The sequence below is a fragment of the Lissotriton vulgaris genome, chromosome 8 (assembly GCF_964263255.1).
Source record: "Lissotriton vulgaris chromosome 8, aLisVul1.2, whole genome shotgun sequence".
Classification (NCBI taxonomy): Eukaryota; Metazoa; Chordata; class Amphibia; order Caudata; family Salamandridae; genus Lissotriton; species Lissotriton vulgaris.
In genome coordinates, this window is record NC_141696.1 from 1,246,276,126 (window position 1) to 1,246,295,785 (window position 19,660).

Genomic DNA, 19,660 nt, shown 5'->3' on the forward strand with positions numbered 1-19,660 from the left:
ATTATATTTCATCTACAATAGACATAAATGAATTTAGACAAAAATCCATATTGCACAGAAAAAACATCCAATGACTATTCAACATTGACATGTAATCACAAATATATTCAAATCTACACTGCTACCAGTCGTAAGCAGAGATCAACAACAGCTGCCCAAAGCCTATGGTTCAGGGCTATCACTCAACGGGGATATATTTTATAAGCAACCCATTTTGAATTAATTTCTTCAGTTGCTACTTTATTTCAAACTTATAGTCCCCTGTTGGTGAACAAGGTGCCAATGCGTTTCGAAGCGCTTTTAATCAGGGGCTTGTCCTCAGGGCCGTAACTGGAATTCTTTGAGTTCGAAGCTCTTTAGATAAATGAAGGATTGTTATTCATTTTACAGGTGATTTTTTGGACAATGCACAACCTGCATTGCAGATCGATTACTCGTGTGGTGTGCCTTCATATTCCTATTAATTGGCGAGTTGTTTTCTTTACAATGACCTCCTTCATAAAACCAGGTTGAAAGGCAGAAACAGACGATAACTAACAGCCAATGTAATCTTTATTTTCAATTTTAACTCTCCTAATGGTGCTCTCAAAACAGGCTTCGTCAGTTACTGACGAAGCCCGTTTTGTGGTAACAGTTGAATATTTATCTGTTCCTGTAAAGTGGATTCCATATTCACCCGAGGGCATCCCCTCATACTTTGCAAAAGTTCATCATGCTCAATGTACACAAACAGGATTTTGGCCCACAACTTTGGCATTGCATTATTCTTACTAACCTTATCAACACATTTTCGTCTTTTTTTTGCAGATGGAGCTCCCTCCGACCAGCGCGTTGCTAATTCCATTGTAAAAGCTGATGTTGAATGAAGTGCGGAAATGAAGACGTTTGTCCTCGTAGAGCCTGCGGTGGCGCTCTACTGCTTTGCCTCCTTCCTAACCTTCCCACTTTTGCAGCAGTATGTCTATCAACGGCTTTGGCAAGACACCACCAACCCCGATTTTGGCGGGAATCTCACTTCCAATGAATGTGAGACAAACACATCAAGCCCTTTGTATATAGAACAAAAGGTAAGACGTATATTGGATGCTATTGCCGGATCTATAGACATTACATTTTCAAGCTTTGAAAACTCATAAAAATATCACAAGACCAAAACTTAAATAATCTACGCAACCTAATTATAATGCTCTTGAGCCATAACCTGGTTTAAAATTATTTGATCTTGGGCACATATTTTAATTCACTGAGCTGCCATTATTTTCATTATCACATATGAGAGTACCTTCAAATATGTGAGTTCAGCATGTCTGCTAGTCAAAAAACAGTTTTACTTCATTTAATAGACTAAATCTAGCCACATGTAGGATACACATGACGGCTTACTTGCCTCTTAGTTCATTAACCACATCGTCATCAAGACACGGGTAGGAATATTGCTCAAATCATGTTTAAAAACTATCACTTTTAATAAATACATACCTGAATCATGAGGTGGTAGGACACTGGTTTGCAATCAGCAGATTTTCTATTGAAATGGCCACAAAATGTCCCACTGTCGTGGTTTTACTGATAAAACTATAAATTGTACAATATTTTGAAATCGAGTTTCTGCAAATATTTTTCATTTGCCATCACCAAGTACAGTGTTCTGATTTGTTTTGCTCCTATTTAAATCTTTGTTTGCATCACACATCTGAATTACAAAAACATTTTCTTTCTTAAATCCTGATATGTATTGAAATACTTGTGCTTTTCATTTACAAGCTGTTTAAATGTTGTGTCTTACAAAGAAATTACATTTTACAGCCTTTTGTTTCACAATGATTGTCAGACAGCTCATGTGACAAAAACTTCTAACTGTAATAAGAGAAAGAAATGTAAACAATATGTTACAGGATAATACAAGCACCAATTAGTAAAAAGACAAACATTTAACGTCTGTCCTTGAGCAGACAGCAAATGTGTCAAGATGAAAACAAGATTTAAAGGTGTCTTTATTGCTCATTCACTTTCTGAATGAATAGAACTCCTGAAAATAGCTCGACCTGATAAGTTCTGACTTATGATAGCTAGTGGGCGAGCAGATTGTTCGAGACCTGATTTGGTAGCATAAATGCACCTTTATTCTCACTTTTATCAGGTGTTCCTGTAGAGTCCTTAATTTCCAGCTAGTCTTTAAAGTTCAGTACTGTGTTATGTTAAGCCATAAAAAAAATTAAACAGCCACTTTTTAACCAAAGAATCCTGGGGCTATGAATGATTGTAAACATAACACAGCCTGAAATCCAGAGCTGGACTGGCCTTAGCGGGCACTGTACATTTCTCAGGTGGGCCACAAGGGTGGGGGCTGGGTTTAGACCCCTGGGGTGCTGTTTTTGTTACCGGGGGCCAGTTTTGCAGCATAGCTGCAATATCAGCCCCCTGTAACAAAAGCAGCTGCAGTGTTTACCACGTGCACCAAACTCCCCCAGTCATGCCCCACCCCAGCTGCAGGCACGATTCAAGGCCAGGGCCAGTTTGTGTTCCCAGTCCGGACTTGCAGAAGTCCCAAACAATGCAGATTGAAAATGTGTGTACAAATCTGGTATTCACGTACATTAAAAGGCCTGCCAATTCTTTGTCCTGCATGTTATTTCCCATTTGTGCCTCTCAACGAAAACTTGTGATGGCCAGTAGCTGGGGTGATGATACTGGTTGAAATCAGTAACACAGGGTCAGGTACTACCACATCTTGCAAGTGGCCATCTCAAAATGAGGACCCAATATGGAAAATTGCATACTGACCACTTCAGACAACTGGCCTTGCAAGCTCTGTTTGGATTTCCATATCAAGCTCTGGCTTTGTTGTTGGTGCTATTGCTCTCACAAACTTAGAGGTAAACATTAATCTATGTTGTCCATTCCCTGCTGTTGGTGAATCACCATGAACACTACTTTCACATTGGATTCAACTGTCAATCATTTTTATAGCATGTGGAGGAAATACAGTCTAATTTAAAGTCGGGTGGTTAAAAATAATCCACCAAGTTATGGAGGAACTTTTAAATCTGGAAGAGAAGCCACTTAAAATTTAGAGGATTTTCCTTTACCACCCGAGATTTTATATAGTCAAAAGTGATCTGTTCTCCTATCTGTCACGATCAGTCAGGTTAATCTCCCAAACAATGTACAGTTTAGCCGGTAGAAACAAATGTGAGCAAGTATATCACAAAAGAGAAAAAAATTAAACGGTCTATATTTGTTTCAGTCATCCTCATTTAACTGTTATGTGACATCATACCACCGTACATATAACCCTCAATGCACTAAACAACACACTCATCTCTGGATTATTATGGCTCACTATATCCATGCAGCAGTAGAATTGTTCCACAGTATTGGGTGAACGTTTTTAGATGTAGATACAGGCTGAGAGAGGAGGGCATCCTCTACATTAACAGTGAATTTTGGTTAAAGATCGTTAAATAGTTAAATTGAGCAAGGTGAATGGAGGCTAGCTATATACTCTATACTCAACTTTAGGAAGAATGGCAGTTTGTTTTTTGTACATATATATATATATATATATATATATATATATATATATATATATATATATATATATATATATATATATATATATATATATATATATTCACTGAAAAAAACATAGGTTTTAGGAATGTTATAGTTAGTTAGACATTTCAGTTATACAAAACAACAGAAATCCCCCCGTTATAGTTAGTTCAGCTAACTATAACTTGCACGCCCTCAATGCACTGCTGATGACGTCACATATTACATCACTCATGACATGGTCAGTGACATCACAAATGACAACACTGATGACATCTCAAATGACATCACTGATGACATCATCCAGTGAATGTGAGTTTTTCTGAAAATTAAATATGTTTTATATATGTATATCTCAAGGTCGATGGAAGAATAAGTGGGTATATATGTGTCTAAATGGATGTTTTTCTGTGTATCAGTATGAGTGTCTGTATGGTTCGGTGGGGGTATTACTTAGTGCATAGATGCATGAATGAGTGACTCACTGTTTGTATGTGTTGAAGACAGCATGTGTGCAGGACTGTATGGGTAGATGAGTGTGTGTATGGGTGTGTTAGTGAGTGAATGACTGTCTCAATAGTGTATTTTTGAGTAACTACATATGTTTTAAACTAGTACATGTGAGTATTGGTGTATATAAGTGAGTATATGTGAGAGTGAGACATTGGAAAAGTTCCTGTATAAATATGTGTTTCTGTAAGTGATCGTTTAAGAGAGTAAGTATGTGTAAGTTTCTGTAGAAGTAAGTGTGGTAGTGTGTGTATAACTGTTTATGCAAGTAAATGGATGTTTGATACTTTGGTTGCATGTGTGACTATGTGTGTGAGTAACTCTATAGATGAGTGTGTTACAGGATGTATAGGTGTATGAGTACATAAGATGAATGAGTACATGTATGAGTGACTGTATAGGACTGTTGGTGAATGAGTGGATGTGTGTGTAGATCTTGGAATTACTGAATAGGTGTGTTGTAACTGGTATTGGTATGGCCATTGTTTTGAAAATGTTAGTTTGTATTTTTGAGTGTGTGTATCAAAGGTTATATTAGGGTGAGAGGAGGTCTGCCACTCTATCACAAGGATGATGTCATCAGTGATATCATCAGTGATGTAATTTGAGATGTCGTGAGTGATGTCATGAGTGATGTCACTGACCATGTCATGAGTAATGTAATATGTGACGTCATCAGCAGTGCATTGCGGGCGCGCGAGTTATAGTTAGCTGAACTAACTATAACGGGGGAATTTCTATGGTTTTGTACGAGTGAAATGACCAACTAACTATAATGCTCTTGAAACCTATATTTTTTTCAGTGAATTTATAAGGTTTTTAAATGCTAATTTCTAACTATAACGTGCCTGAAACCTATGGTTTTTTCAGTGAATGTCAAAGGTTTTTAAAATGCTAGTTTCTAACTATGCCTACAGAGGTAGGATATGTGATGAAAGAAAAAACGCATAGAAAGAAACAAAAATGAAGAAAAAAGCAACAGAAGTCCTCAAATACAAAGAAAAGTGCAGGAAGAAGAAGAGATGTGCAGAAAGAACCAACAGAGGAGCAGAAAGTGCTCCTGTGCCCACAACCTTTTCAGACGGGTACTAGTGGTAACTGACTCTGACTAACCAGACCTGAGCCAGTGCTATGCTAAAAGACACTTAGAATATAGTGAAAACACCTACATACACTAGGGAACACTGCGTTGGGGAACCCCTGTGATTAGCATGACCTCCTCTGTAAGACCCTAGTACATAATAGGGCAGCAGGATTAAAACTACCTCTTAAAATGCGCCACAGGGCACGCTTGCACACTGGTGAGGGGAGGGGGACCTGAGGTGACATGTGTGCAAACCCGCCCTGTGTCCGTTTTAAGTTGGGGGATAAAATCACCTTGAATCCTGAGGGTCCCTTGGGTCCAACTAGCCCACCAGGTATCTCCAGTAAGCAACACAGAGCTGCGTTGCAGAGAGGTGTAAAAAGGATCGTGGCCTCTGAACACCTCTCTCCAACGCAGCTCCCTGGCGCATACTGGAGGTACCTGGTGGGCTGGTTGGCCCCCAGGGACCCTCAGTATTCAAAGGGAATTAGTTATGGAGCGGCCATACGTTTTGAAAATTTCGCGACGATTCGTCAACCGGTGCCAAAGTTAATGGGAAAAGAATGTTATGAATTTCCTATGGATAATAGGTCCTAACTATAACTACCTAATGGCGACCGCCAGTAGGTAATATGCACAGTCTTTAAGTATAGGATTATACTGAAGACGTTGTCCCTTTCTATCTCAGCGTGGATGGCACTGTGCTAATCCTATGCTTAACCGCATCGCTGCTGCGGTTATTTTTGCGCTACGCGGCTTTTTTGCAAAAGCCCCGTTAGATGACCAGCTCAGCTCGTCATCCGCACACGCCCACCGTGGCTGATGACGAGCTGGTGTCGCTGGTGTTGTGATTGCTCTATACAGGAGCTGCTTCCACCTAAACTTGAGAATTACCCAGAGTTCTCTGTGTCTTTTTTGCATAATTTATGCATCAGTCTATGCCTGAAAGGGTATTGTTTTGACTTATACTGGGTGCTCCCGTGTGTCTGGACAAAGCTATGCCTCTCTGAAGAACTCTAATTAGAGAGAAACACTGAGTCAGGGGTCGCTTTTACTCATTTCAGGTTGGCGTAGTTGGTATTTTACCAATTCAAAGCTGTAATACTGTGCCTGGAGTGGTAAACAGCGTTTGTCATTTGACAGCTCGGCATGGACAGCACTGATTGATTGATTGATTGATTTTAAAACTTATATAGCGCTTACTGTCACCCCAAGGGTATCCTGGCGCTTCAGACTAAAAACTGAACCACGATTGAATAGGTCACACCTGCCCGAGCCTTTGGAGCCCCTGCAGAATGTATAATGGGGCCCCCAGATACAGCGAATTGCAGTAATCCAGCCTGCTACCCACTATACTACTTACTACCAGTGGGCGCGCCTCTTTGGTAGCAAGGGAAGTATTTTACGCAACATACGTATTAAAACAAAGCAGACATTGGCGGTCTTATTAGCCTGTGATTCCATCTGGAGATCCTTGTCAATCAGCACCCCCAGGTTACGTACTCTGCTTGCCGGGGTCAATGGTTCCTCCTCTGGGGTAACCCTAAATTCAGAGGGAAGTTGTCTAGGTGGCCTACCCGAGGAACAATAGACCACCTCGGTCTTTCCTGTGTTAAACTGTAGGGAATACCTACTAAGCCATTTGGCTGTCTTCCGCATGCATTCCTGAAACAGGTCAAGGGATACTGCATTGTCACCTTCCAGAGAGAATGCCAGTTGTGTATCGTACGCGTAATTGACTGTGCAGACTCCGGCAGACTTTATAATGGGGAGCAGGGTCTGCAGATAAATATTAAATAAGATGGGGCTGATTGCAGAGCCCTGCGGCACCCCATGGATGTCTGATGATTTACTGGCAGTGAAAGGAGCTAGTGTTACCACCTGCTGACGTCCTGCCGGGTAGGATTGTAGCCTTTGCAGTGCCCGCCCCCTCACTCCCAAATTCTGTAGTCTTTCCAGTAGGATGAGGTGGTTCACCATGTCGAATGCGGCCGACATATCGAGAAGCACTAGCACAGTCGCATTCCCTTTGTCGGCACGCATCCACAGGTTATCCAGCATTGTGACCAAGGCCGTCTCCGTCCCGTGACCAGGGCGGAAGCCAAACTGATCTTTGTCAAGTAAGGAGTTCTCCTCCAGAAAACGCGACAGTTCCCTACTAATTGTTTTCTCTAGGATCTTCACTGGGTAGGGTAGGAGAGAAATAGGCCTGAAATTGGCTGGTACTGATGGATCCAGGGAAGGCTTTTTAATCAGTGGAGTCACCGCTGCCAGTTTCCATTCCTCTGGGACCTCTCCTTTCTCCAGGGACTGATTACAAATCTGCCTTAACCAAGGAAGAGTGTCTCGACCAGATGACTTCCATATTCTGGCGGGGGAAGGGATCATTAGGTGAGCCTGAGGAGACACTCTCTACCAGACTATCAAATGCAGCTTTTGGGAGGGTTTGAAAATTATTCAGAGAAACCGGTTGTAATTGATCTTCAACTCCCATCTGTACAGGATTAAGTTGTTCAGCCTTCTTGGTAGCATTAAGACTATCCACAATCTTAGCGATTTTGTCTTGGAAATGTGTGGCAATTTCATCGCAAAGTTTTTGTGATGCTGAAACTTTATTGTCCATACATTTAGGGGCAGACAAAGCCTTAGTGATTTCAAAGAGGGCTTTTGTCCCATTAGATGCTTGGGCAATTGATCTGGCATAGAAGTCGGCCTTGGCCTTAAGGATGCTTTCCTTATAATGCAGCTGTCTCCGTCTTAGTTCAATTTTATCTTCCTCTCCATACCCCTTCCTCCATTTCCTTTCCGCCTTCTTGCGGAGCATGCAGAGCTGTTTGAGCTCCTCATTGAACCAAGGCGCCGTAGCCTTCCTCTTATTTTTTATCCTCTTCATGGGGATTACCTGGTCTAAGATGGCAGATATATGGTTTGTATAGAGTAAGTAGTTCTCTTCTACCGATAACATGGGGTCGAAGTGTGTGACCTCTGGGTCAAATACTGGGGGTCTAATCTGACCCAGTTTCGCCCATTCCCTGCCTATCCTATAGGACCTCTGCTGATCTTCACTGTCCCTTGAGTGCAACGTCCTGATGCTAAACAGGACTAAATAGTGGTCTGACCAACTCTGAGGCATTACATTTAGTACCCTCGTTGTGGCTTGATTAGAAAATAGCAAATCAAGGACGTGCCCCCCTTCATGTGTCGGGCTTTCCACCATCTGGGTGAGGTCCAGATTAGTACAAGTATGTCTTAGAGCTCGCAGATGGTTATTAGTCTTCCCATCTTCCCAGAGATTAAAATCTCCAAGAATAATCATTCTAGAGTGGGCCAGCGTAAGATTGGTAATTACATCAAAGAGGTTCTGATAGTCTGTAGAGCCCCCCAGGGGCCTATAGCATAGGAGTCCGGTAAGTAGGTTCCCACTTAGAGAGTATAATGCGAACCCCATAATTTCTATGCCCTCAACTTTATTAGTCTGTAGGAGTCTGAGATCCAGCTTTAAAGATTACTCCCACTCCTCCCCCTCTGACCGTGGCCCTAGGCTAATGTAGAATTTTATAGCCACTAGGACAGGCAAATCCCAGAACAGCAGTGGACTCTATATTCAGCCATATTTCTGTTAGGAATAGTACATCAAGTCGCAAATCCTCAATCAGATCAGAGACCACTGCGGCATGCTTCGTGATTGACCGACTATTAATCAGCCCTCCCCTGAGAGTCTTCCCATCGTCTTTCACGGGGGCCACAGTCTTACCTAGCTCCAAAAGTCGTTCTCTATCATATTTTATCCGCCTTTGGTCGGTTTCCAGGCGGGCAGCGATTCCTGCGCCGTGCGCCTCCGGGTCGCGGACGGGCGCAGACGGGCGCAGACGGGCTTGCCTCTGGCGTGCCTCCGGCTCGCCCGCTGCGCGCCCGTGATCGCATTTCCCCCTTTAAATATGCTGGCCCATGTGATCCACCGAGCAGCAACGACTAGAGCGCCTCCCAAGATGGCGCCTGCCGATGGTCGTGACCCTGCCTCTCTCTCACCCAAAATGGTGCGGTAGCTGCCTAGGAATTTCTATTCACGCTAAAATAGCGTGTGGTGGGTAAGTTTTAGTGTGCAAGTGAGCGAGTACTCTTATTAAAACAAAACAATCAATTCGTGATTAAAATAACACAACACCTAGTATTGCCAAAAACAGCGATTTTTAATAAGGTATAAAAGTTCCTGTCTTCCTGACCAAAGTAACCAGCGAGATCGCGCTGCAGTCTGTGCTAGTCCTATGCTTAAAGACTGTGCTGTAGAAATGGCAAAAGGCTTTGCCCCTTTCTATCTCGGCGTGGATGGCACTGTGCTAATCCTATGCTTAAAAACTTTGATAGAAAAGCAGACATTTGAGCTGAGCGGATCTAGCGTGTCACTGGTGTTGAGAGTGCTCTATACAGGAGCTGCTGTCCACCTAAACTTGAGAACTACCCAAAGTTCTCTGGTTTTTTTGTGCATAATTTATGCGTCAGTCTATGTCTGAAAAGGTATTGTTTTGATATGTATATCTCTATATATTTATGTATGTATATATATATATATAAATGTATATATATACATATATACATATTAGTTAGGACCTCGTTTCTATTCAAAAAGCGATTTTTCTTTTGCCAATATCTTTGGCGCCATTTGATGAATCTTCACGAACCTTTCCAAATTAAGGACCAGCTCAGGTCACCTCCTGTCTTGAAAGCTAGGGGGTAATTTGTTAAGCAGGGCCTAGAAAAAAGGGGGGTCCCAAAATGCATTTTCCTCATGTTCATTTCCATAGGAAACTTTAGACAAAGCTACAGCCCGAACTGCTGAACGGAATTACACCACATTTGGCACCACAAGCAGTTTCTCAGACAAGAAAGGGCTATCAATAAACTTAGAAAAATCAAAAGTGATGATACTCAACGGAAAGGACAAAAAACACCATCTTTGATGGGAACTGCGAGTTCAACAGCTAGAGGTGGTCAAAGAATATAAATACTTGGGAATAACCTTCGATAGAAGGGATCGTTCGGACAACAAAAAGCACTGATCAAAACAAGAGGGATCACACTGGCAGTGGCATTAAAAAACCTCAAGCAAAAAATAGCAGGTCCTAGTCTAACTCTTGTATTAGATGTGCCTTGAGCAAAACTGCTACCATCTATCACTTATGGTAGCGAAAGAATGAGAGGGAGAGACAAGACAATCTTGGACAAAGTGGTGTCAAAAACAATACGTATAATATTTAACCTCCCACAGTACACATCGCCAGCACAATTAAGACTAGAGTTTGGCCTACAAAAACAGTAATTAAGACGTAAGGGTGCCAACACCAAATGCTGCCACAAAATAAAGGGAGCAGAGCAATGCTCTCTGAATTAATATTTATGGAAAGAGTTGGAAAGGAATAAAGACAGCCCTGCAACGATCTACCTCCGAACAGCAATAAGTTCTCTTGCCCTACAAGACTTCTGGAAACTTAATGGGCCTCATAAAATCTTTAAGAAGCTTGTAAATAAAATAGTAAAGCTTTTATCTCTGGAGTTACACAAGGTCTTTGTCACAAGCTTATTTGGGAACAGGGTTCTCAAGAAAAGTGAAGTAATCCTATTTGAAATTGAGGATGGGTATCCTACCAGTAGATCAGCACCTGCCACCTTGGGAACGTATAGAAACAAAAATAAAGTGCAGAATCTGTTGCGATTTTAAAGAGGAAGTCCTGCATATACTGTGTAGCTGTAAAGCTCTAGACAGAGAGCAAAGACTTTTATTAAAACCACTCTGGAACCAAAGACGGATACGAACACGTAGGCAAGCACTAATAGCCTGCTTTGAGGGAAACGACATTCAGTTAGCATGTAGACTGGTCCGAATATAGCAAAAACCAGGTTAAATGTAACTACTAATTGACAAATCGATCACAGCGTTCACAATCAAAAGGTATAATTAGCTGCATAACCTTTAATTGCTAAGTTCCTTCTAAAGTTTTATATGTGGACTACTTGTGCCGCTACTGCAGATTTGGTATGTGCTTTAGGGTATAGAGGGCGGAGACCGACTTTGTTCAACAACTGTTAAGTTGGAATGTTCAGGTTCTTTTATCGTATTTTAAACCTTGCACAGTAATCGAATTTCATATGTATTTTAACGACTTGTAATCCAGTCTAATCATAATTCATGCGCATTTTCAACATAGACTGTTTTTGAATGTAGTTTTCCTACTACAAAGATTTTAATTAATCACGCAATAAAGAATTTTGTACCATTTTTTTGTGCAAATTTGGCAAAAAGGTAGGTCCTGGTCCATAAAGCGTGCTATTTTTTAAATGGTGTAAATCCGTTCAGTAGTTCCTGAGAAATTAAAAAAATAAAAATATCGATATCTGAGCACCGAGGAGGATTCGTGAATCATCCCGAGCACGAGCCTACTTCTGATTGGCTGCTAACACTCCTAACCAGAATGTGTTAGCAGCCATCTTGTGTCTCTGTAACCGAGTCCCAAGCAAACAGTAGAAAAACATTAAAACAGAAGAAAAAGGGTCAGGGTAGAAACAACCTGACCCCCTGGGCCTGCTCAGGGGGGTCCCACAGGACCCCCAGGGCCCAAAAAGCATTTTATTTTTTAAATTGCAGAATTCGCTCTGGGTTCGCGTTCGGCCAAATTCTTTTTTTTAAAACAAATCGCGGACTCCTGCGCTTTGTTTTCTATAAGCCCATGAGTGGGCCATCTCCCGGAGGCAAAGTGCAATGAATTAGTAGGGGCCCACTGGGGCCCCCACAGCCCTGGGGGCCACCACCTTCCTTGGGGCTTAGTTAATTATATGCGGGGGCACATGATCCCCTGCCGCCCGGTGACCGCCACCCCCCTGGTGCATGGTTATTTCTAAGCTGGGGGGGCCTTGCGGGCCCTCCCAAGCCCCAGGGAACTCCACCTCCCCAGGGCTAATATTAATTTTGGGTCGGGGGCATTGTGGGCCCCCCAATCCCCAGGGACCGCCATCTCCCCGGGTCTACTTGTAAAAACAAAGTGTGGGGGGGCTCAAGCGCCCCCACACTGCTCCGGCAATCAGTGGGATTGCTGAGAGGTCGTCCGAGGCCATGCCCCTATTTACACAAGTGCAAACGTGCCTCTTGGCGCACTGCTGGTGGGACAATGAGGTCCTCTTGTGTCCTGAGGACCTCAGGTCACAAGTAGCCTTCATCCCTCAAGCAACGGTGCACCAGGAAGTGCGTTTTCAGTGTGGTGTAAAAAGGGAGCGTGGCCTCAGACCACTTTCAGCAATCCAGCTATGTGAGCTTACTGGAGGTACCTGGTGGGCTAGCTGATTCCCTGGGACCCTCAGGAATGAAGGGGACTTAATCCCCCAACTTAAAATGTGCCAGGGGGCGCATTTGCAGAGTGGTGGACAAAGGGGGCATGGCCCGTGTCCACCTATCAGCAATCCCATTTTCTGGGTCATACTGGAGGTATAAGGTAGGCTAGTTGGCCCCTAAGGAACCCAGCAGCGAAGGGGACTTTAATCCCCATCCAAGAGCACGCCAGGGAGTGCATTTGCAGAGTGGTGGAGAATTGGGGCGGGCCTGCTATGACAATTTAGCAATCCCATGTGCGTGACTTGCTGGAGGTAATAGGAGGGGTAGTTGGCCCCCAAAGTTGCCTTTGGGGGCCAACTACCTCTCCTATTACCTCCATTAAGTGCCACACAGTGGGATTGCTAAGAGGTCTGCGGAGGCCACTCCCCCATTTCTCCACCACTCTGCAAACGCGCCTCCTGGCACAGTACTGGTTGTGGGATAAAGTCTACTTTACTCCTGAGGGACTTGGGGGACCAGGAGTCCTCCTGGTATCTCCTGTAAGTCCTACACAGTGGACTTCCTGAGTGCTGGTCAGAGGCCCAGCCCCCTTTCTGCACCACTCTGCAAATGCGACTACCAGTTAAAGAAGAATTTGTAATGTAATAGGTCTCACATTTGCAAGAGTTAGAGCTATTGACATTGTAAATGTAAACGTTTTTTACTAAGCATGGGCGGAAAATCCGTTACGCTCGCGGATTTTGCGGATTTTTGGGAAATTCGCAATCCGCAAGATTTGCGAATTTCCCGCAAAATCCGCAAATTCGCACGCAGCGGATTTTTTTTGCGGCTCGCGTCGTTGGTGATACAATTTTTGCGGCGCACGGCGTTTATCATCGTTTGCCGAGTTGTTTTTCTCGATATTTTGCGAGTGCTGCGCCATTTTGGATCTTGCTGTGTGATCCCGCGGGAATTTGGCGAGCGCGATTACGTCATCGCGGCTTGCCAACTTGCACAGCGAGAGTTTGTCAACGCGAGTACGGCGAGATCACGTCTCGCGGTACTTCGCAATTGCGAGATTTGAGATGCGGCGAGCAGCAACAATCTCGCACAAGCGAAAATATAAAATTTGCAATTGTGCACAAGAAATCCACCAGCAAGCAGCATAAACCTTCTTGAAATGATGATTTTTATCTGAATAACTCCTTAGGTTGACATTTGCCTGCACTTTTTTAGCGAGGAGTCCATTTTGGGGAGGGGGGGAGGGGGGTGGGAGGAAGGAAGTGCCCCACAGTCTTCAACTTCCTGTTCCTGTCCAGCAGGCTCCTCCCAGTGCTTTGTCCATCTCCTGGTCACTTTTCATTTGGATCTGGAGCTGGAAGGATTACTTTTTGTGGATGCTGCTGGATATTTGGATTTGAGGCCTTTTTGACTTTCTTTGGATCACTGTTGGAATTTTACAAGTAAGTTTGTTTGGGGCATTATAGTTGCTGCAACTAAAATTTTGGAATTTTCGATTTTTGGGCTGTTTTGGGGCCTTTTGCCCAGGGGTACTCAGTGGTGGGTGGACTGAGTCTTTCTGTGGGTTGTCTTGAACTTAAACATCATGGAGGGCATGGATGGATTGGGATTGTGCTGATTTTTCAGTGATTTTCGTTTTTTGGGGCTGTACTTGTGGCCTTTTCACCAGGCGTATTTGAGTCTAGCATGGGCCTAGTCTTTCTGTGGGCTGTCTTGAACTTAAACATCATGGAGGGCATGGATGGAATGGGATTGTGCTGACTTTTCAGCGATTTTTGTTTTTTGGGGCTGTACTTGTGGCCTTTTCACCAGGGGTATTTGAGTCTAGCATGGGCCTAGTCTTTCTGTGGGCTGTCTTGAACTTAAACATCATGGAGGGCATGGATGGAATGGGATTGTGCTGATTTTTCAGTGATTTTCGTTTTTTGGGGCTGTACTTGTGGCCTTTTCACCAGGGGTATTTGAGTCTAGCATGGGCCTAGTCTTTCTGTGGGCTGTCTTGAACTTAAACATCATGGAGGGCATGGATGGATTGGGATTGTGCTGATTTTTCAGTGATTTTCGTTTTTTGGGGCTGTACTTGTGGCCTTTTCACCAGGGGTATTTGAGTCTAGCATGGGCCTAGTCTTTCTGTGGGCTGTCTTGAACTTAAACATCATGGAGGGCATGGATGGAATGGGATTGTGCTGATTTTTCAGTGATTTTCGTTTTTTGGGGCTGTACTTGTGGCCTTTTCACCAGGGGTATTTGAGTCTAGCATGGGCCTAGTCTTTCTGTGGGCTGTCTTGAACTTAAACATCATGGAGGGCATGGATGGAATGGGATTGTGCTGATTTTGCAGTGTTTTTCGATTTTTGGGGGTGTTCATGGGGAGGGACAGGCCATGTGGCTGGTGGCCATTTTGAGTGCTGCTACAGGCACTGGCCATGTGCTGGGAGGCAAGTGGCCATTTTGAATGCAGGCTTTGTTGTTAGGCCTGCAACCATTTTGCCTACTTTTCAACCTTTATGCCCAGGGGTAGTGAGTCTTGCTTGGGCCTAGTCTTTCTGTGGGTTGTCTTGAATTTAAACATCATGGAGGGCATGGATGGATTGGGATTGTGCTGATTTTTCAGTGATTTTCGTTTTTTGGGGCTGTACTTGTGACCTTTTCACCAGGGGTATTTGAGTCTAGCATGGGCCTAGTCTTTCTGTGGGCTGTCTTGAACTTAAACATCATGGAGGGCATGGATGGAATGGGATTGTGCAGATTTTTCAGTGATTTTCGTTTTTTGGGGCTGTACTTGTGGCCTTTTCACCAGGGGTATTTGAGTCTAGCATGGGCCTAGTCTTTCTGTGGGCTGTCTTGAACTTAAACATCATGGAGGGCATGGATGGAATGGGAGTGTGCTGATTTTGCAGTGTTTTTCGATTTTTGGGGGTGTTCATGGGGAGGGACAGGCCATGTGGCTGGTGGCCATTTTGAGTGCTGCTACAGGCACTGGCCATGTGCTGGGAGGCAAGTGGCCATTTTGAATGCAGGCTTTGTTGTTAGGCCTGCAACCATTTTGCCTACTTTTTAACCTTTATGCCCAGGGGTAGTGAGTCTTGCATGGGCCTAGTCTTTCTGTGGGTTGTCTTGAATTTAAACATCATGGAGGGCATGGATGGATTGGGATTGCGCTGATTTTTCAGTGATTTTCGTTTTTTGGGGCTGTACTTGTGGCCTTTTCACCAGGGGTATTTGAGTCTAGCATGGGCCTAGTCTTTCTGTGGGCTGTCTTGAACTTAAACATCATGGAGGGCATGGATGGAATGGGATTGTGCTGATTTTGCAGTGTTTTTCGATTTTTGGGGGTGTTCATGGGGAGGGACAGGCCATGTGGCTGGGGGCCATTTTGAGTGCTGCTACAGGCACTGGCCATGTGCTGGGAGGCAAGTGGCCATTTTGAATGCAGGCATTGTTGTTAGGCCTGCAACCAGTTTGCCTACTTTTCAACCTTTATGCCCAGGGGTAGTGAGTCTTGCATGGGCCTAGTCTTTCTGTGGGTAGTCTTGAATTTAAACATCATGGAGGGCATGGATGGATTGGGATTGTGCTGATTTTTCAGTGATTTTCGTTTTTTGGGGCTGTACTTGTGGCCTTTTCACCAGGGGTATTTGAGTCTAGCATGGGCCTAGTCTTTCTGTGGGTTGTCTTGAATTTAAACATCATGGAGGGCTTGGATGGATTGGGATTGTGCTGATTTTTCAGGGATTTTCGTTTTTTGGGGCTGTACTTGTGGCCTTTTCACCAGGGGTATTTGAGTCTAGCATGGGCCTAGTCTTTCTGTAGGTTGTCTTGAATTTAAACATCATGGAGGGCATGGATGGAATGGGATTGTGCTGATTTTTTTGTGGTGTATAACTGAACTGATGTTCCTCTGTCTTCCATTGTTTTTAGGTGCACAAGACTCAAGAGAACCACCAGTGCCAGGAAGAAGTCCTGCAGCGGTGTGTGTGTGCAGCATAACGTCACGCGACGTCACGTCTGGCCTCAGAGAACTCTACAATTCGTGCAACTGCGGCCTGCTGTCTGACCTGCTCTGAAGAAGATGGCCCCAAAAAAAGTTCTCCGTAGCTCCTCTAGCAAGAAAGTTGCTAGTAAGGAGCAGAAGAAGCAAGTTACCAAGGAGGCTGGTGTGCCAACCGCCACGTTTTTTGGGAGCAAAAAAAAAAGTACGCCTGCAGCAGCAGCAGGATCTGCTGGGGACCAAGCTGGGAGCAGCACCCCTGCTCCATTGGGTTCAGTGCCTCCACCACCACGCCAACTTAAGTCAAAGCCCTTGAGTGCTTCAGAGGCAGTCAGTGTACTTCTCCAATCACCATCGACCAGTGATGTTGGCTCATCGCAAGAAAGTAGCAGCAATGTCCCTGAATCAACACAGGTTGTTGTAACTCATCTGACAAGTGTTGAACAACCACAGCTGCAACAACAACACCATGTGCAAGTACACGCCCAAGTACATGTGTAAGGAGAGGCAGCAAAAGGAGATGCGCAAGCAGAGGTGCATGGAGGGTCACAAGTGCCCACAATAGTTGTTCCTCCCGAAGTAGGGGCACATCAGGAAATCGACAATGAAGCCGAGGTATCATTGGAAGCCACTCCTCCTGATGATCATTCATTGTCTTCCACATCCCTAGCAAGGAAAAGATCAAGGGGGGTGTCTACATCTTCTTCAAGCCCACCTCCTTCTGATGATACGGATCAAGCTTGGGAACCACCACTGCGGTCTGAGAGTGAGGCACACCATGATCTGACAAAGGTACCTAAGCGTAAAAGGAAGGTCGTCGAAAAACTCATAGCTATGGAGTGTGATGAGGCTCAACAAGAAGTGACAGATACTGCTGGTGATGAAGCCTCTCACGATGACGACGAGCCAGTCATCACAAAGGTCACTGCAGCCCCAGCGGGCATGCAGCAAAGAGACATTTTGACCCTATCCCGAGAAGCTGCTGAGCGTGATGATGATGTCGACGAGGAGGCAATGGAAATGGAAACACAACAATCATTAGATTTGGAGTTAACTAGTACACCAACACCTACCGCTTCCATATTTCTTCCTCGCAAGAAGGTACCCACCTCGACCTCAATTCGTGGTGGTGAAAGTGCAAAACGTACTGAAGTTCGGCAATCCACATCCTCCACTTCATCTGGCATTAGCAGCAGGACCACCACCACCAGTATCGCCGCCTCCTCCGGCCCTCAAAGACATTTCAAGTCTCCAGTTTGGGACTTCTTTAGTGTTTGCCCAAAAATGGAAAACGTAGCCATTTGTAGCATTTGTAAGCTTCGAGTTAGTCGTGGTAAGCTTGGTTCTAACTATGGTACCGGAGGCCAGAGAGGTCATCTTAGGAGAGCGCACCCTGTCCAATGGTTTCCGCACCTAGAGGCGGTCAAGGAAGCCGGAATTGTACGTAATGAAAACGTTGATTTTTCATCTGATGATGACGAGGAGGAAGAAGACGATTCAAACACTTCACTTACACCCAGTACCCCTGTCAGCAGCACACCCCATGTGAGGCACACTAAGAGTGTGGGAGAGAGTGAAACATCAATGCGGAAAAGTTCATCAGCGAGCGTAACTGGGTCGAAGATATCATCATCATCCCGTAAATCCTTGGTCCAGGGCAACATTAAAAAGATGTTGTTTACAGAAGCGCAATATGAACGCAACCACCCACTGACGCGTCTGTATAACACTAAGCTGGCTAAAATGCTAGCTCTGGACCTTCTCCCTTTTTCTTTTGTAGAAGGGGTTGGTTTTCTAGAATTAGTGGCAGCGCTCTGCCCTAAATGGAAGGTTCCTAGCCGGTTCTATTTTGCCCGAGTTGCGGTTCCAGCACTACATGAAGATGTTCTGAAGGTGATTGGGGCAGCTTTGCAGAAGAGTGCTGTTCACACTATACATATGACAACAGACATGTGGACCAGTGGCGCAGGCGCTGATTACATGTGCATCACTGCACACTGGGTCTCTTTTTCAGGGGCTAAAGCAAAGCTAAACACAGGTGTTGACACAGACATTGTTTTTAAAGCTGCTCGGAAACATGCAACACTAGCCATGTTTGGTTTGGAGAAACGTCACACAGCAGAAAACATTTTGGATGTCTTTAACACAAAGGTCCTTAACTGGCTGTCCCCACTAAAACGCCAGGTTGGTTATGTTTCCACGGACAATGGCGCCAATATAGTTAAGGCCATGAGGGACGGTAACTATTTCAGAGTGCCGTGTTTGGCGCACTGTATAAACCTGGTTGTCCAAACCAAAAATTCTTGGGTAATAAAGGCAGTGCAGCGTACAGCGTATTGGACACCTGCCGAAAAATGTGCAAGCATTTCAGCCATTCTTTTAAGGCCCGGAAGCAGCTGAGGAGCCTGCTATATCAACGTAAAATGCCAGTGAAAGCACTCATCCAGGAGGTGGTAACACGTTGGAACTCAACCTTCTACATGCTTGAGCATCTGTATGAGCAGTATACGGAACTCGATCAATATTTCCTTACAGAGGGTACAGAGGAGCTGAGGATGGGTGCGACGCAATGGAACATAGTTCAAACCCTGACACGCATGCTTCGTCCTTTTGAGTTCTTCACGCGTGCAGTCAGCAAGGAGGACTGTAATTTGGGAAAAGCTATCCCATTGTTGTACATGCTGGAGGACCAACTGAAGGAGGTGTGTTCTGTGTTTGAAAAAGATGTAAAAAACCAAAACTCTTTTCTTCTGGCTGAGAAATTATTAGAGCTCCTACAAGGTGATGAACGTCTTAAAAAGATCCACTCAGAAGAGCATTACATTTGTGCTACTATTCTGGATCCACGCTACAAAAAGGCGCTGGCAGGCCAAGCATTCTTTCCTTTTGATGATGAACATGTTCCAAAGTACAAACATTGGCTAGCCTTGTCAGCCAAGAGGTTTGAAAGAGAACGGCTGGAAATTGAAGGAAATGGCAGTACATCAGCAGGCCATCCCCAGTCAAAACAATCCACTTCTGCACCTGTGGCTGTGGCACAAGTGACCTCTCAGCCGTTAAAGACACCGGCAACCGGATCATCTGCACCAGACACAACAGAAACATTGGAGGCTGAAGAGGATTGGCTAGCTCTGCGTGGGTTTGGTTCTCAAAAGGTCAGAGGCACAGCAAGAGCTAAGCAAAGTGGAGGAACCTTGGA

General features: G+C 44.5%; 1 protein-coding gene across 2 annotated transcripts in view; it reads left to right on the forward strand.

The window, feature by feature from the left end:
• The window catches only part of LOC147698550 (lysosomal proton-coupled steroid conjugate and bile acid symporter SLC46A3-like), a 225,583-nt gene that overhangs the window by 83,725 nt on the left and 122,198 nt on the right, over window positions 1-19,660 (forward strand). For both annotated transcript variants that reach the window (XM_086935161.1, XM_086935162.1), the window contains exon 2: window positions 808-1,067. In XM_086935161.1, the coding sequence (XP_086791287.1) occupies window positions 876-1,067 (192 nt within the window). In that variant the 5' untranslated portion in view covers window positions 808-875. The remainder of the gene's footprint in view (window positions 1-807; window positions 1,068-19,660) is intronic.